Genomic DNA, 12,936 nt, shown 5'->3' with positions numbered 1-12,936 from the left:
ATCATCTATTATTTTTTTGCTTTTTTTTGTTTCCTATACTTGATTTCTGCAAATTATTCTTTGTGATAATATTTAAAAGTTATAATCCACATAAAGCATTGTTTCATTAAAATATTAACCTCAAAGAACCAGAATAGGCTCTCATTACCTAAGATATGCCAAATAAGGTCATTCTTTCTTGTGTCCAGTGTAGCTTTCATGATGTTCTCTTCTAGTTCAGTTTAATTCACTTTTTCCTTTGATTTTTAGATTGTTCCTAACTTGATAAAGCGTATCCAGACCAAAATTAAAGATCTTCTGCAGCAAATGGAAGAAGGGCTGAAGACAGCTGATCCCCATGATTGCTCTGCATACACTGGTTGGACAGGTGGGGTAGTAACCTCTATGTTCCATTTCTGTACTGTGGTGTATAAGCTGAGACTTTGACATTCTCTCCTATTTTAAAATTGTGACCTTTATACCTTTGAAACATTAGAAAGTTTTATTATGAGAATGAGATGTTTTATAGTTTTGATGTTGAAGAAATACTGTTTGAAGGTTTGATCTTTAATCTGTAGTATTTTTTATAACATTATTATTTTTTTTTGAGGTGGGTACAGCGAACTTTATTGATGGTATTCAAGAGAGAAGGGAGAGCTCCCTAGGCTCCTACTATTATTATGGGGTCTGGGATGGAATTGTGAGGGAGATACTCAGTGTTGGGGGCTGAGTTGGCCCAATACGATCAAATCCGTTCACACCGACCTTCACCATCTTGTCTATGAGATGAGGCTGGCACTGCATGAGAAGATGCGGCTGTTTCTTGAACAGGGAGGAGCAGAGAGCCTTTTTATAACGTTACTTATTAATAATATATAGCAATGCAAATGGGTAGTAAGAAAAGGCCTACTTTATGATTTATTTTGTTGGTTTTAGTTTTGTTATATTTTTCTTTGTGACAAGTTGTGATTAAGTCATTTCTCTGGTCTTATTTCATAAATAATTGGTTTGTTGGTTATACTTAATTTGATTCAAATAATTTTAAGTAAATTATTTATATTCTGGAATATTTTGATTTTAATGATGGATTTTTTTTAAAAAAATCATGTAAACAAAAGTCATATAAATCAGGACAAAAGAAGTATGATATCAAGATTAAGAAGCCATAACTAATTTTACATATTTACTATTCTAACACTAGAATCTTTTTTTTCCCCTGGTTCTCATAATCTATGATGAAGAAATTCAGATGAGATACACACAGAGTATAGTTTAGAAAATAGCAAGTATTTATTGTAGATTAAAGTTGAGTACATTCTCAAGGGAACAAAAGTAGAAAGTGGCCAAAAGGATGATTTAATAGTTTAACCTATTGTTAAAGGGTCAGAGTGAGCAATGGACAAAGTGGTTTTGAGCAACCTGTGTTTTAGGCCAAATTTTTACTTATTTCTAGAACAGATAGTTTTTTCCGAGGGGCTTTTCCTATTCAGGATATTGGCCAGTCTGTTTGGATTGACTGTTGGGAGAAAGGGACTTGGAGCTACTTTTGTCCTCTTTCAGGGTGCCTGGTAGATAGTAATCCTACTAGATTTAGGGCTCCTGGAACAAGGTTTAGATAATTTTCTGGGATTTTCTACAGATTTCTACAGGACCATGGTGAATAGGGTAGCTGATAGGTAGGAAGTAGAGCAGAGTGTATCTGGGGCCCTATTTGGAATTCTGGGCTAGATTTCATGCAATACTAGTGGCAGATCAGGCAGATGGGGACTTGTAGAGAAATGGGTCTGTGAGAGTTAGCAATATTTTTAGGTCAGACTCCCATGGTACCAGGTGGTAGGCAGGCTAGTAGGTGAATGAACGAGTCAGGTGACTTACCTGGAGTTCCAGGTCGTATTCCATGAGGCGCCAGAGCTGGGTGGTGGACGTAGTGATAGGTAGGTAGCCTGGGTGGAGGAATGGGTCTGGGGAACCTAGCTCTCAAATTATTTTTATGTAAACAGTCATCACTATAAACTTTCCTCTTAGGAGTGCTTTTACTTTGTCCCAAAGAATTTGGTGGGCTTTATTTTTTATTTTCATTCATTTATATTTCTTTAAAATATATCTCTTCAAAAATTTTTCTTTATCTTTATTCTTTTAGTTTTAATTAATTGGTTAATTGATTTACTCTACATCCCAACTACAGTTTTCTGTCCTTCTTATCCTCCCAGTTCTTTTCTCCCTACCTCTCTTTGCCCCCAATCCACTCCTCCCTTTTTCTTCAGGAAAGTGGAGGCCTCCCATGGGTGTCAGCTGTCCTTGGGATATCAAGTTTCAGTAAGACTAGGCTATCTTTTCCCACTGAGGCTAGAGGACGAAGCCCAGTAGGGAGAAAGGTTCCTAAAAGCAGGCAACAGAGTCAGAGACAGCTCTTGCTTTTTCTGTCAGGAGTCCCACATGAAGCTATACAACTGTTACATATGTGCATAGGGTCTAGGGTCGGTCCCATGTAGGTTTCTAGGTTGTTGGTTCAGTCTCTGTGAGCACCTGTAGGCCCAGGTTAGTTGATTCTGCCAGTTTTCTGTTGACCTTGATACACTTAGCTCCTATAATCCTTCCTCCCCGTCTTCCACAGGATTCCTCAATTTATTGTTGGCTGTGGGTCTTTGGATATGTTATCATAAGTTTCTGGGTGAAGCCTCTCTGATAATGGTTATGGAAGTTTTGCCTAGTTACAGATGGCTGGCTAAGACTCTGTATCGTCCATAGGAGTTTTGGCTAGGGTCATTCACATAAATCCCTGGGAGTTTCCATTGTCCTACGTTTCTAGCTCATCCCAGAGGTGCCCCCTCCCCCAATTCCAGTTGTCTCTCCCAGCATTCTCTCCCTCTATCCCCCCCCAACACCTAATTCCTTCAGTTCCCATTCCAACCCCAACCCAGTCATGCCCTACCCCCATCTATCCCAGTTGTCTTTCTTATTTCCCCTTCTTATTGACACTCAAGCTTCCCCCATGAGCTTCCCTTGTTACTTAGCTTCTTTGGGTCTGTGGAGTGTAGCATGGTGATATTATATTTTACAGTTATTATCCACTTATAAGTGAGTACATACCACATTGGTCTTCTGGGTTTGGGTTACTCACTCAGGATGATCTTTATTAGTTCTACTCATTTGCCATAAATTTCCTAATGCCATTGTTTTTAATAGCTGAGTAATACTCCATTGTGTAAATGTACCATATTTTCTTTATCCATTCTTTGGTTGAGGGACATCTAGGTTTCCAATTTCTGGCTATTATGAATAAAGCTTCTGTGAACATAGTTGAGCAGGTGTCCTTGTGGTATGGGTGCTCTGTTGGGTATATGCCCAAGAGTGGTATTGCTGGGTCGTGAGGTAGATCTATTCCCAATTTTCTGAGAAACAGCCACATTGATTCCCATGTTTGCACTTCCACCAGCTGTGGAGGAGTGTTCCCCTGTCAGCATGATCTGTACCGTGAGTGTTTGTTTTTAGCAATTCTGGTGGGTCTAAGATAGAATCTCAGAGTCCTTCTGATTTCTATTTCTATGGTGGCTAAGGACACTGATCATTTCTTTATGTGCTTCTTGGCCACTAGAGATGCCTCTGTTGAGAATTCTGTTCAGATCTGTATTGAAATTTTTAAAGGCGTCATTATGTTTGTTGATGTTTAGTTTCTTGAGTTCTTCAGATAGTTTAGATATCAGTACCTGTCAGATGTGAGGTTGCTGAAGATCTTTTCCCAGTCTGTAGGCTGCCATTTTGTTCTTTTGAAGATGTCCTTTTACTTTTCAGTTTCGTGAGATCCCATTTATTAATTGTTAATCTTAGTGCTTGAGCTCTTGGTGTTCTGTTTAGGAAGTTGTGTCCTGTGCCAATACATTGAAGACTATTCTCCATTTTTCTCTTCTATTAGTTTAGCGTGTCTGGTTTTATGTTGAGGTCTTTGATCCACTTGGACTTGAGGTTTGTGCAGGGTGATAGATATGGATCTATTTGCATTCTTCTACATGATGACATCCAGTTGGACCAGCACCATTTGTTGAAGTAGCTCTTGTTTTTTTTTTTTTCATTGTATAATTTTGGCTTGCCAAAACTCAAGTGTCCATAGGATTTACTACAATATCTTCATTTAGATTCTATTGACCAACTTGTTTTTATCCCAGTATCACGTGGTTTAAATACCTGTTGCTGTGCAGTACTGCTGGAAATCAGGAATGGTGATACCTCCAGAAGTTCTTTCATTGTACAGGATTTGTTTTGTAAGATATCCTAGGGGTATTGTTGTTGTTGTTGTTTCTCTGTATGAAGTTTAGTATTTATTGTTCTTTCAAGGTCTGTAAAGAATTGAGTTGGGATTTTTATGATATTACCTTTGGTAAGATGGCCATTTTTACTATGTAAATCCTACTGATCCGTGAGCATGGGAGATCTTTCTATTTTCTGAGATCTTCTTCAATTTCTCTCTTCAAAGACTTGAAGTTCTTGGTGTACAGGACTTTTACTTGCTTGATTAGAGTTACACCAAGATATCATATTATTTGCGGTTATTGTGAAGTATATTGCTTTCCTGATTTTGTTTTCAACATGTTTTTCATTTGTATAAAGGAAGGCCACTGATTTTTTTTTTGTCAGCTGTAGGATTTTGCTGATAGAAATTTGGGAGTCACTTATGTATATTATAATATCTGCAAATAGTAATAGTAATAGTTATAGTAATAATGGTAATAGTAATAGTAATTTCTTCCTTTTTAATTTGAATCCCTTTGATCTCGTTTAGTTGTCTCATTGTTCTAGCTAAAACTTCAGGTACTAAATTGGATAAATGCAAAGAGAAAAGACATCTTTGTCCTGCCCCTGATTTTAGTGGAATTGCTTAAGTTTCTCTCCATTTAATTTGATGTTGCCTATCGTCTTGATGTATATTGCCTTAATTACGTTTAGATGTGTGCCTTGTATACCTGATCTCCCCAAGACTTTTATCATGAAGGAGTGTTGTATTTTGTTAAAGGCTTTTTTAATGAGATGAACGTGTGCGTGTGCGTGTGTGTGTTCTTTTTTGTGTTTGTTTTTATGGTGGCTTACATTGGTGGATTTTCTTATGTTGAACCATCCCTCCATTTCTTGGATGAAGCCTACTTAATCATGGTGGATGGTAATTCTGATGTGTTCTTGGATTCAGTTTACAAGTATTTCATTGAATATTTTTGCATCCATGTTCGTGGGAAATTGGCCTGAAATTCTCTTTGTTTATTGAGTTATCAAGGTGACTGTGGCTTCATAAAATGAATTTGGCAATGTTCCTTCTGTTTTTATTTTGTGAACTAGTTTGAGGAGTACTGGTTTTAGCTATTCTTTGAGAGTCTGGTAGAATCCTGCACCTGGCCATAGGCTTTTTTTGAGGCTTCTGTTGACTGCTTCTATTTGCTTAGTGGTTATAGGTCTGCTTAAATTGTGTATCTGATCTAGATTTCACTTTGGTAAGCAGTATCTATCAAGAAAATTGTTCATTTCATTTAGATTTTCCAATTTTGTGGAGTACAGGCTTTGAAGTAAGACTTAATGATTCCTTAGATTTCCCACATAACAATAGCGACTATTGTTATGTTCTCCCTTTCATTGTGCATTTGTTAATTTGGATATATGATTCTCTCTCTGCCTCTTAGTTTGGCGAAGGGTTTGTCTATCTAATTTATTTTCTTAAGAACCAATTTTTTGCTTCATTGATTCTTTGAATTGTTCTCTTTGTTTTTATTTTATTAATTACAGACCTCAGGCTGATTATTTTCTGCCCTCAACTCCTCTTGAATGTGCTTGTTTTTTTGTTTTTTTCTAGAGCTTTCAGTTGTGCTGCTAAGTTGCTAGTATGAGATCTCACTAACTTCCCTCTTAGCATTGCTTTCATTGTGTCCCATAAGTATGGTATATTCTGCATTAATTTTCATTAAATTCTAGACTTCTTTATTTTTGTCTTCACCCAGTAGTCATTCAGTAGAGAGTTCTTCAGTTTCTATGAGTTTGTAGGCTTTTTGTTGTTTCTTTTGTTATTAAAGTCCAGCCTTAATCCATGGTTGTCTGGTATGATACAGGGTGTTATTTCAGTCTTCTTGTATTTGTTGAGACTTGCTTTGTGATCAAGTATTTGGTCAATTTTGGAGAAAGTATCATGAGAAGAAGGCATATTCTTTTGCATTTGGGCGAAATGCTCTGTAGATATCTGTGAGGTCCATTTGAGTCATAATGTCTGTTAGTTGCACTATTTCTCTGTTTAGTTTCTGTCTGGATGACCTGTCTATTGGTGAGAGTGGGATGTTGAAGTCTCCCACTGTTAATGTGTAGGGATTGATGTGTGATTTAAGCTTTAGTAACCTTTCTTTTACAAATGTTAGTGCCCTTGCATTTGTGTCAAATTTTATCCAGAGTTGAAACATCCTCTTGGTAATTTTTCTATTGATGTGTATGAAGTGTTCTTCTCCATCTCTTTTGAATTAATTTTGGTTGAACATCTTTTTTTTTTTTTTAGATATTAGAATGGGTACACCAGCTTGCTTCTTGGGTGTATTTGCTTGGAAAAATATTTTTCTAGCCCTTTATTTGAGGTAATATGATTCTTTGATGTTGAGGTGTATTTCCTGAATGGAGCAGGATGGATCCTGTTTTCACATCCATTCTGTTAGCCTATATCTTTTTATTGGGGAATTGAGTCCATTGATATTGAGAGTTATTAATGACCAATGCTTGATAATTCTTGTTATTTTGATACTGGTCATGATATTGGTGGTGGTGTATGTATATCTGTGTTTGTGCACGCCTCTCTGTGTGTGTGTGTGTGTGTGTGTGTGTGTGTGTGTGTGTGTTTCCCTTTTTTGGTTTGAAATTATTTTCTGTGTTTTCTTGAGGGGTAGTTAACCTCCTTGGGTTGGAATTTTCTTTCTAGTATGTTCTGTAGGATTTGGTTTTTGGCTAGATCCTGTTTTAATTTGATTTTTTTTCTCACAGAATATCTTGTTTTTTTTCCATGTTAGGTGATTCAAGGTTTTGCATTTGTACTGACATCATAGAGTCTGCAAGACATCTGTCCAGGCCCTTCTGGCTTTTTAGAGTCTTTGTTGAAATGTCAGGTGTAATTCTAAAGGTCTGCCTTTATATGGTATTTGGCCTTCCCTCCTAGCAGCTTTTAATAGTCTTTCTTTCTTCTATACATTTAATGTTTTGATTGCTATATGGCTGAAGGATTTTCTTTTCTGGTTCAATCTATTTGGTGTTCTGTAACTTTCTTGTAAATTTATAGATATCTTTCTTTAGATTAGGGAAATTTTGTTCTGTGATTTTATTGAAAATATTTGTTGGGCCTTTGAGCTGGGTTTCATCTCTTTCTTCTGTTCCTATTATTTCTAGGTTTGTCCTTTTCATAGTGTCCCATGTTTTCTGGAAGTTTTATGCTAGGAAGTTTTTAGATTTAACATTTTCTTTGATGATTATGTTGGTGATGCTTGTATATGTCATACCTGTTTTCTTACCTAGATTTTTCTCCCCAGGATTCCTTCTATTTGTCTTTCTTTATTTTTCTATTTTCATTTTCAGCCCTTGAACAATTTTATTCATTTCCTTTACCTGTTTGGTTGTGAATTTTTTGTATTTTTTTTAAGGAAATTTATTCATTTCCTCTTTAAGGGCCTCTATTATCTTCATAAGATTGAATTGAAGATGGAAATTTCTTGCTCCTCAGCTGTGTTGGAATATCTAGGGCTTGCCGTCGGATAGCTAAGTTCTGGTGGCGCCATATTGCTCTGACTGCTGTTGGTTACGTTCTCATGCTGGCTTCTAGTAATCTGCCTTTTGGAAGTTATTATAGGTTCAGGGGCTTATTTCTGATTTTTATCTTTGTTAGATGGGTGGTTTTTTGCATGTTTTCCCCCTTGGTTTCTGTTTTCTTTCTGATCTTCTGGCCTGGGTGGCTTGGAGTTCTGATGACCAGTGATTCTTCAAATCTAATAGTGTACTTCTGCTGGCTTTGAGTGTCTGTCTGTCTGTCTGTCTGTCTGTCTCTCTCTCTCTCTCTCTCTCTCTCTCTCTGTGTGTGTTTGTGTGTGTATGGTCTGTGTGACTTCTGGTACTTTCGGTGCCAGTGTCGCCTCTGAGGTCCTTGGAACCAGTGTGGCCTCCGAGAAAGCATAGGTCTCTTGCAGGAGTTTGAGGCAGAATATGGAGCCCAGGTGATAAGGTATAAGGCTGTTGTCTGTGCTATAATGGGGAGTTGGCAGGCATAAGGGCATAGAGTAGGGTCTTCCCCTAGTACTGTTGTTGCCTCCAGGAAAGCAGCTGGAGTTGTGAGCCTCAAAATGGAGCCCAGGGGATGAGGTGCAGTTCCCTGCTGCTACCTGTGCTGTAAAGAGAGTTGGCAGGCCTTGGGCATAGGGTGGGGTCCTCTCTGGGGTCCCTGTTACTCTTGTGGCCTCCAGGAAAGCAGTAGAGTTATTGTTCAGAAAATGGATCTCATAACTCAGGAGTTAAAATATGCTTTAAAAGTAAATCATTTTCTAAAGAGTTTCTGCAAAGAGCTCTCAGTAGAACTCCAGGTTCTTGTCTTTGATAGTCTCAGAGTATCCCATTCTGGCTTTAGAGTCACTGTCATGCAGTTGAGAATATCTTTGAACTCCTGACACTGCTTTGTCCATCTGCCACATGCTGAGCCACCACACCTGGCTTCGAATTTCTATTTCTATATTGAAAAAGAGGTTGGTGACAGGCTGTTCCTGTTGTCCCGGTTCTGCCATATCATGTGATACTCCCTAAGTAGGGATTTGACTCACTGGTTATATCCTCAACTGCTTAATGAGGAAAGAAAAAAGAAAAAAAAAAAAAGAAAAATTGTAGAAATTAGAAAGGACGCATAAAATCCAAGAAGTAATCACTTACTATGGAATCACATAGAAGGAAGTGGTTTGAGAAGAAGCATAAGAAGTTATATTAGCTTAAGGTAAAGAGAAGACTGAGGCTAGACTGGGCATGAATGGGAACAGGGCTTGAGTGACTGGAGCAATAGTGTGTCTTGTGTTTTTCTTTTCTGACAGTAAAACAGGAGCATACTGTATCAGGCTAGTTAACCCAATGATAAATTACAACCCATTTCTTGGCTTTTGTGTCTTTTTCTGCATTTTCCGTTTTCTGAAATAAATTATACTTTTTCTTGTTATTGTTTATGCTGCCCATTTCAAAATACAGAGTATTTATAGAAGAAGATGTTTGTGTAGTTATAAAATAACTTCCCGAGGATAAAAAGGAAGATAGTAATAATCTTCTTTGGGGGTGGGGATCATTCCAGGCATAGCACTTTTGTACCTGCAGCTGTACCGGGTCACTGGTGACCAGACCTACCTGCTCCGATCCCTGGATTATGTGAAGAGAACACTCCGAAATTTGAGTGGACGCAGAGTCACTTTCCTTTGTGGAGATGCTGGGCCCCTTGCTGTGGGAGCTGTGATATATCATAAACTCAAAAGTGAATGTGAGTCCCAGGAATGCATCACAAAGTGAGTTTTAAAAGTTGGAAATGTTTCCAAATGTTTTGTTGAAGAATTACTGTGCAAAGATGTTCAACAATTAAAGTATTTTCTAATCTGCAACTGCAAATAGTCTCTGAAAAGTATGTTTGTTTAGTACTGGGATCATGTGTTCTCTTTCTGTATATACATGAGTGTGTCTTAATTTCAGTGGGACTTTAATATTCACTTCAAACAATTTTTGGTTGTCTTCAGTGCATGAAAATAGTTTGAGAGTAACAAATCCTGAGTTTGATCTTTAGCTCCTAGTTGTGGTGATGAGGGAGTGATGGACTGTGAAGGTTTTTGCTGTGGGCAGTCCATATTCTTCTCAAACATGAGAAAGCTGGGTCTATAGGGTATCTGACATGTGTGGACATGTGATGCTGTTGAAGATGGAGTGACTTGGTCTTGCCTAAGCAGCGATCACATCTCAGCTCCGTCTTTACGTACATTTTATATCGCTTTCTTCTAACACTAGACTTTAAAGTATGAACTCTGTTTTCACCCTATGATTTAGAGTATAGAAAGGTTGAAATTTTGGGCTGAAAGAATGAAAAAGGAATAACATTTGAAATGTAAATAAAGAAATATATCCAATAAAAAAATAAAAAAAAGAATCTTTTTCAAAGTTGGAGATTGAATTTAGGACTTCATACACTGTTAACACTGACCTATATTTCCATTCCATATATTTGTGTTCTTAAGTTATTATTGGAAACAGGAATCAGTAGAGAGGTTTTGGTTGTTTTATGAACTTGGGGTTCATAGTTGGGAGATCTTTAGAACTTTTCTGGGGTAATGCTGTATCTTGTTGGTTAGACTTCTACAGATGCATAGAACTATTGTCTGCCAAGAATCAGAGCTTCCTGACGAGCTGCTGTTCGGACGGGCAGGATACCTGTATGCCTTACTGTACCTGAACACAGAAATCGGCCCTGGCACTGTTGGTGAGACAGCTATTAAAGAGGTATTGTGGGCCTACTGGACCTACTGGTACTCAAAAACTATCTCAAAACTATCTGTGAGCATGCAGTTATGTTAATGCCCAGCCTCTGCTTCTACGTGGGAGTAATTTTTTTAAAAGCATCTCATAAAATGTTTTTTAGAAACAGCTATGTATCTTCTCAAAGATCTTTCTTTAAAAAAAAATCTGTGAACTTTAGTGGCTAGGTTATGTTTCATTGGAACTATGCAGTTCAACTTCAAAACCTCAGAATGGGATGACTGTGATTCGGTGAGCACACTCTTTCAATCTGTACCTATGCCCTCACCCACAGAGCCCCTTAGCCTGCTTGGACAAGGAAAAGAAACCGCTTCCTCTGTCAGGGTTCTGTTTACAAGATGCCCACCTCACGTTTGCTCCCGTCTCGTTCTAAAAGCTTGGCTGACTGGCAGAAGGCCAGATGCCCACGTAAAGCTTACAGCACGTTTCTGAAGTGAGCCTGCCACAGTTGTTCTAGACAGTAGTCCATAGCACAGAAGACCATGTAGCCCCTCCCCAATCAACGAAGCTAGTGTGTGTACTCCGTCTTAGGGATGTAATTGCTGCCTTTTAGGAAAAATGTTATAGCTCTGAAGCAAGTAAGAAGTTTGGAATAGATTTTTAATAGGAAGACTATAGAATTTAGTCAGCTTTTCATACTGTGAACTTCAGTTCCGCAGGTAGACTTAAGTGTTTTTATCCCCGAGTATTATTTCCGGATTTCTCTCTGTCTGAATTTATTGAATAAAATTACTTGTTAGATAATGGCTGGTTAAATTTCTTTATTTCGCAATCCGTGTTCTCCCACACTGTGTTAATTAGAGTAGATGAAGGTGCTGAAGTTGTTTTGATTTACGATGTCTCCTTGCCCCCGTAGGTAGTCACTGCTATTATTGAGTCAGGAAAGAGGCTATCTCGGGAAGAGAGGAAAAGTGAGCGCTGCCCTCTGTTGTATCAGTGGCACAGGAAGCAATATGTTGGAGCAGCCCATGGTATGGCTGGCATCTACTACATGTTAATGCAGGTATGTGATGATTGTCTGCAATAATAAATATAATGGCCATATCACAATAGATTAAGCCAATATGAGTGAGGCATTTAATTCATCATAGAGATGAAATAGGCTGAGTTAAAGGTTCCTACTTTGACTCACAGATAATTAACTTGGCTTTACAGCAGTGAGTTCCTAAGAGTACATTCTGTGTATCTTGTACCAGCATAGTGCTTATCATCCACAGCCTCCTTCTGTTCCCATTCTGCTGATTGAAGTAGGAACTCCTTCACAGAGGTTGTGTGATTTACATGCTTAGGTCGGATTTGTTCTTTAAGAGACACACAATCGTGTGAGCTTTACTTCTTTGCTTTTAAGGTGAAACACATAGAGCACTGTTCAGTAACTGCTGTACTTAGAAACATGCCAGCGCTTACAGACATAGCTAAGTAGTGTGATGGAGCTCACTCGCTCCCTTTACAGAGGCGGCTAAATGGAGTGATGAAGCTAGGGTGAGAGCTGTATGCACATGTCCTCCGTGCCATACCACATGTCCTGTGGTCATGCCATCTCTTGGTTGTCATTTAGAAGGCTGTCACTATAGTCTATATGAAAATATTTCTAATTCATTGAAAATGCAGGTCCATTTTTTTTTATTGTGTCAAGCCAGGAGAGGAAGAGAGGAAGAGAGAGAGAGAAAGAGAGAGAGAGAGAGTGGAAGAGCGGAAGGAAGAGTGAGAGTGAGGAAGAAGAGTGAGACATGCAGGTCCATTTTTGCAATGGCTCTACAAAGACAAAGTTTTCTTACAGATCTTTTCAAAAATAACACATCAAGAACAGAAATTTTCTTCATTCTTTGGAAAAAACCTGGGGAAATATAGGAGATCAAAATGAAAAGATGTAAACTGAAAATAAGTTTACAAAATGCAATGGCTTAACAGGACAGAAAACCACACAGAGATGCCCGAGGAGTAAGAGACCAGGCTGTTTCCCCTGCACAATCATAGGACTGGGGGAACGTAAGTGACGTGCACCACAGTCACTGCACCAGGCATAGATCTGAGTTGAAATGAAGCCAGTGTAGTAGAGGAAGAGGTTCTTTAAACCTCTCTAAGGAGCCTTTGAATGTTAGACTCTTCCTTCCAGTAATTCCTACTAGCTGCAAAAGGAATTGAGACTTGAAAAAACAAAAAACCAAAAACTAAAAACCCATCTGTTTTGAGCAGAGAAAGCCAGGCCTAGAAGAAAGCAAAGGGAGATAAATTCTACATGGCCCGTGGGATCACTATGCTGTGCTGTTATGTTAGTGACACTTCCACTTCTCTCTCACAGTGGGCTATACAGCCTTTACCCCAGAGATGAGGCCGAAATCTCCTTTTAGAGACACTGATTTAATAATTGTTTTTGTTCTTGTGTCACTGGGCTCTCACTCTAGACTCCCC

General features: G+C 38.4%; 1 protein-coding gene across 3 annotated transcripts in view; it reads left to right on the top strand.

Annotated features, from left to right (window-relative positions):
• The window catches only part of Lancl2 (LanC like glutathione S-transferase 2), a 41,947-nt gene that overhangs the window by 15,413 nt on the left and 13,598 nt on the right, over positions 1–12,936 (top strand). For all 3 annotated transcript variants that reach the window (XM_039107801.2, XM_063286278.1, NM_001014187.1), the window contains 4 exons: positions 250–367; positions 9,302–9,509; positions 10,341–10,488; positions 11,381–11,527. In XM_039107801.2, the coding sequence (XP_038963729.1) occupies positions 250–367; positions 9,302–9,509; positions 10,341–10,488; positions 11,381–11,527 (621 nt within the window). The remainder of the gene's footprint in view (positions 1–249; positions 368–9,301; positions 9,510–10,340; positions 10,489–11,380; positions 11,528–12,936) is intronic.

This window comes from Rattus norvegicus, chromosome 4 (assembly GCF_036323735.1).
Source record: "Rattus norvegicus strain BN/NHsdMcwi chromosome 4, GRCr8, whole genome shotgun sequence".
Taxonomy (NCBI): Eukaryota; Metazoa; Chordata; class Mammalia; order Rodentia; family Muridae; genus Rattus; species Rattus norvegicus.
The sequence above is the reverse complement of the archived record's forward strand: the minus strand, read 5'-3'. Positions and strand labels throughout refer to the sequence as shown.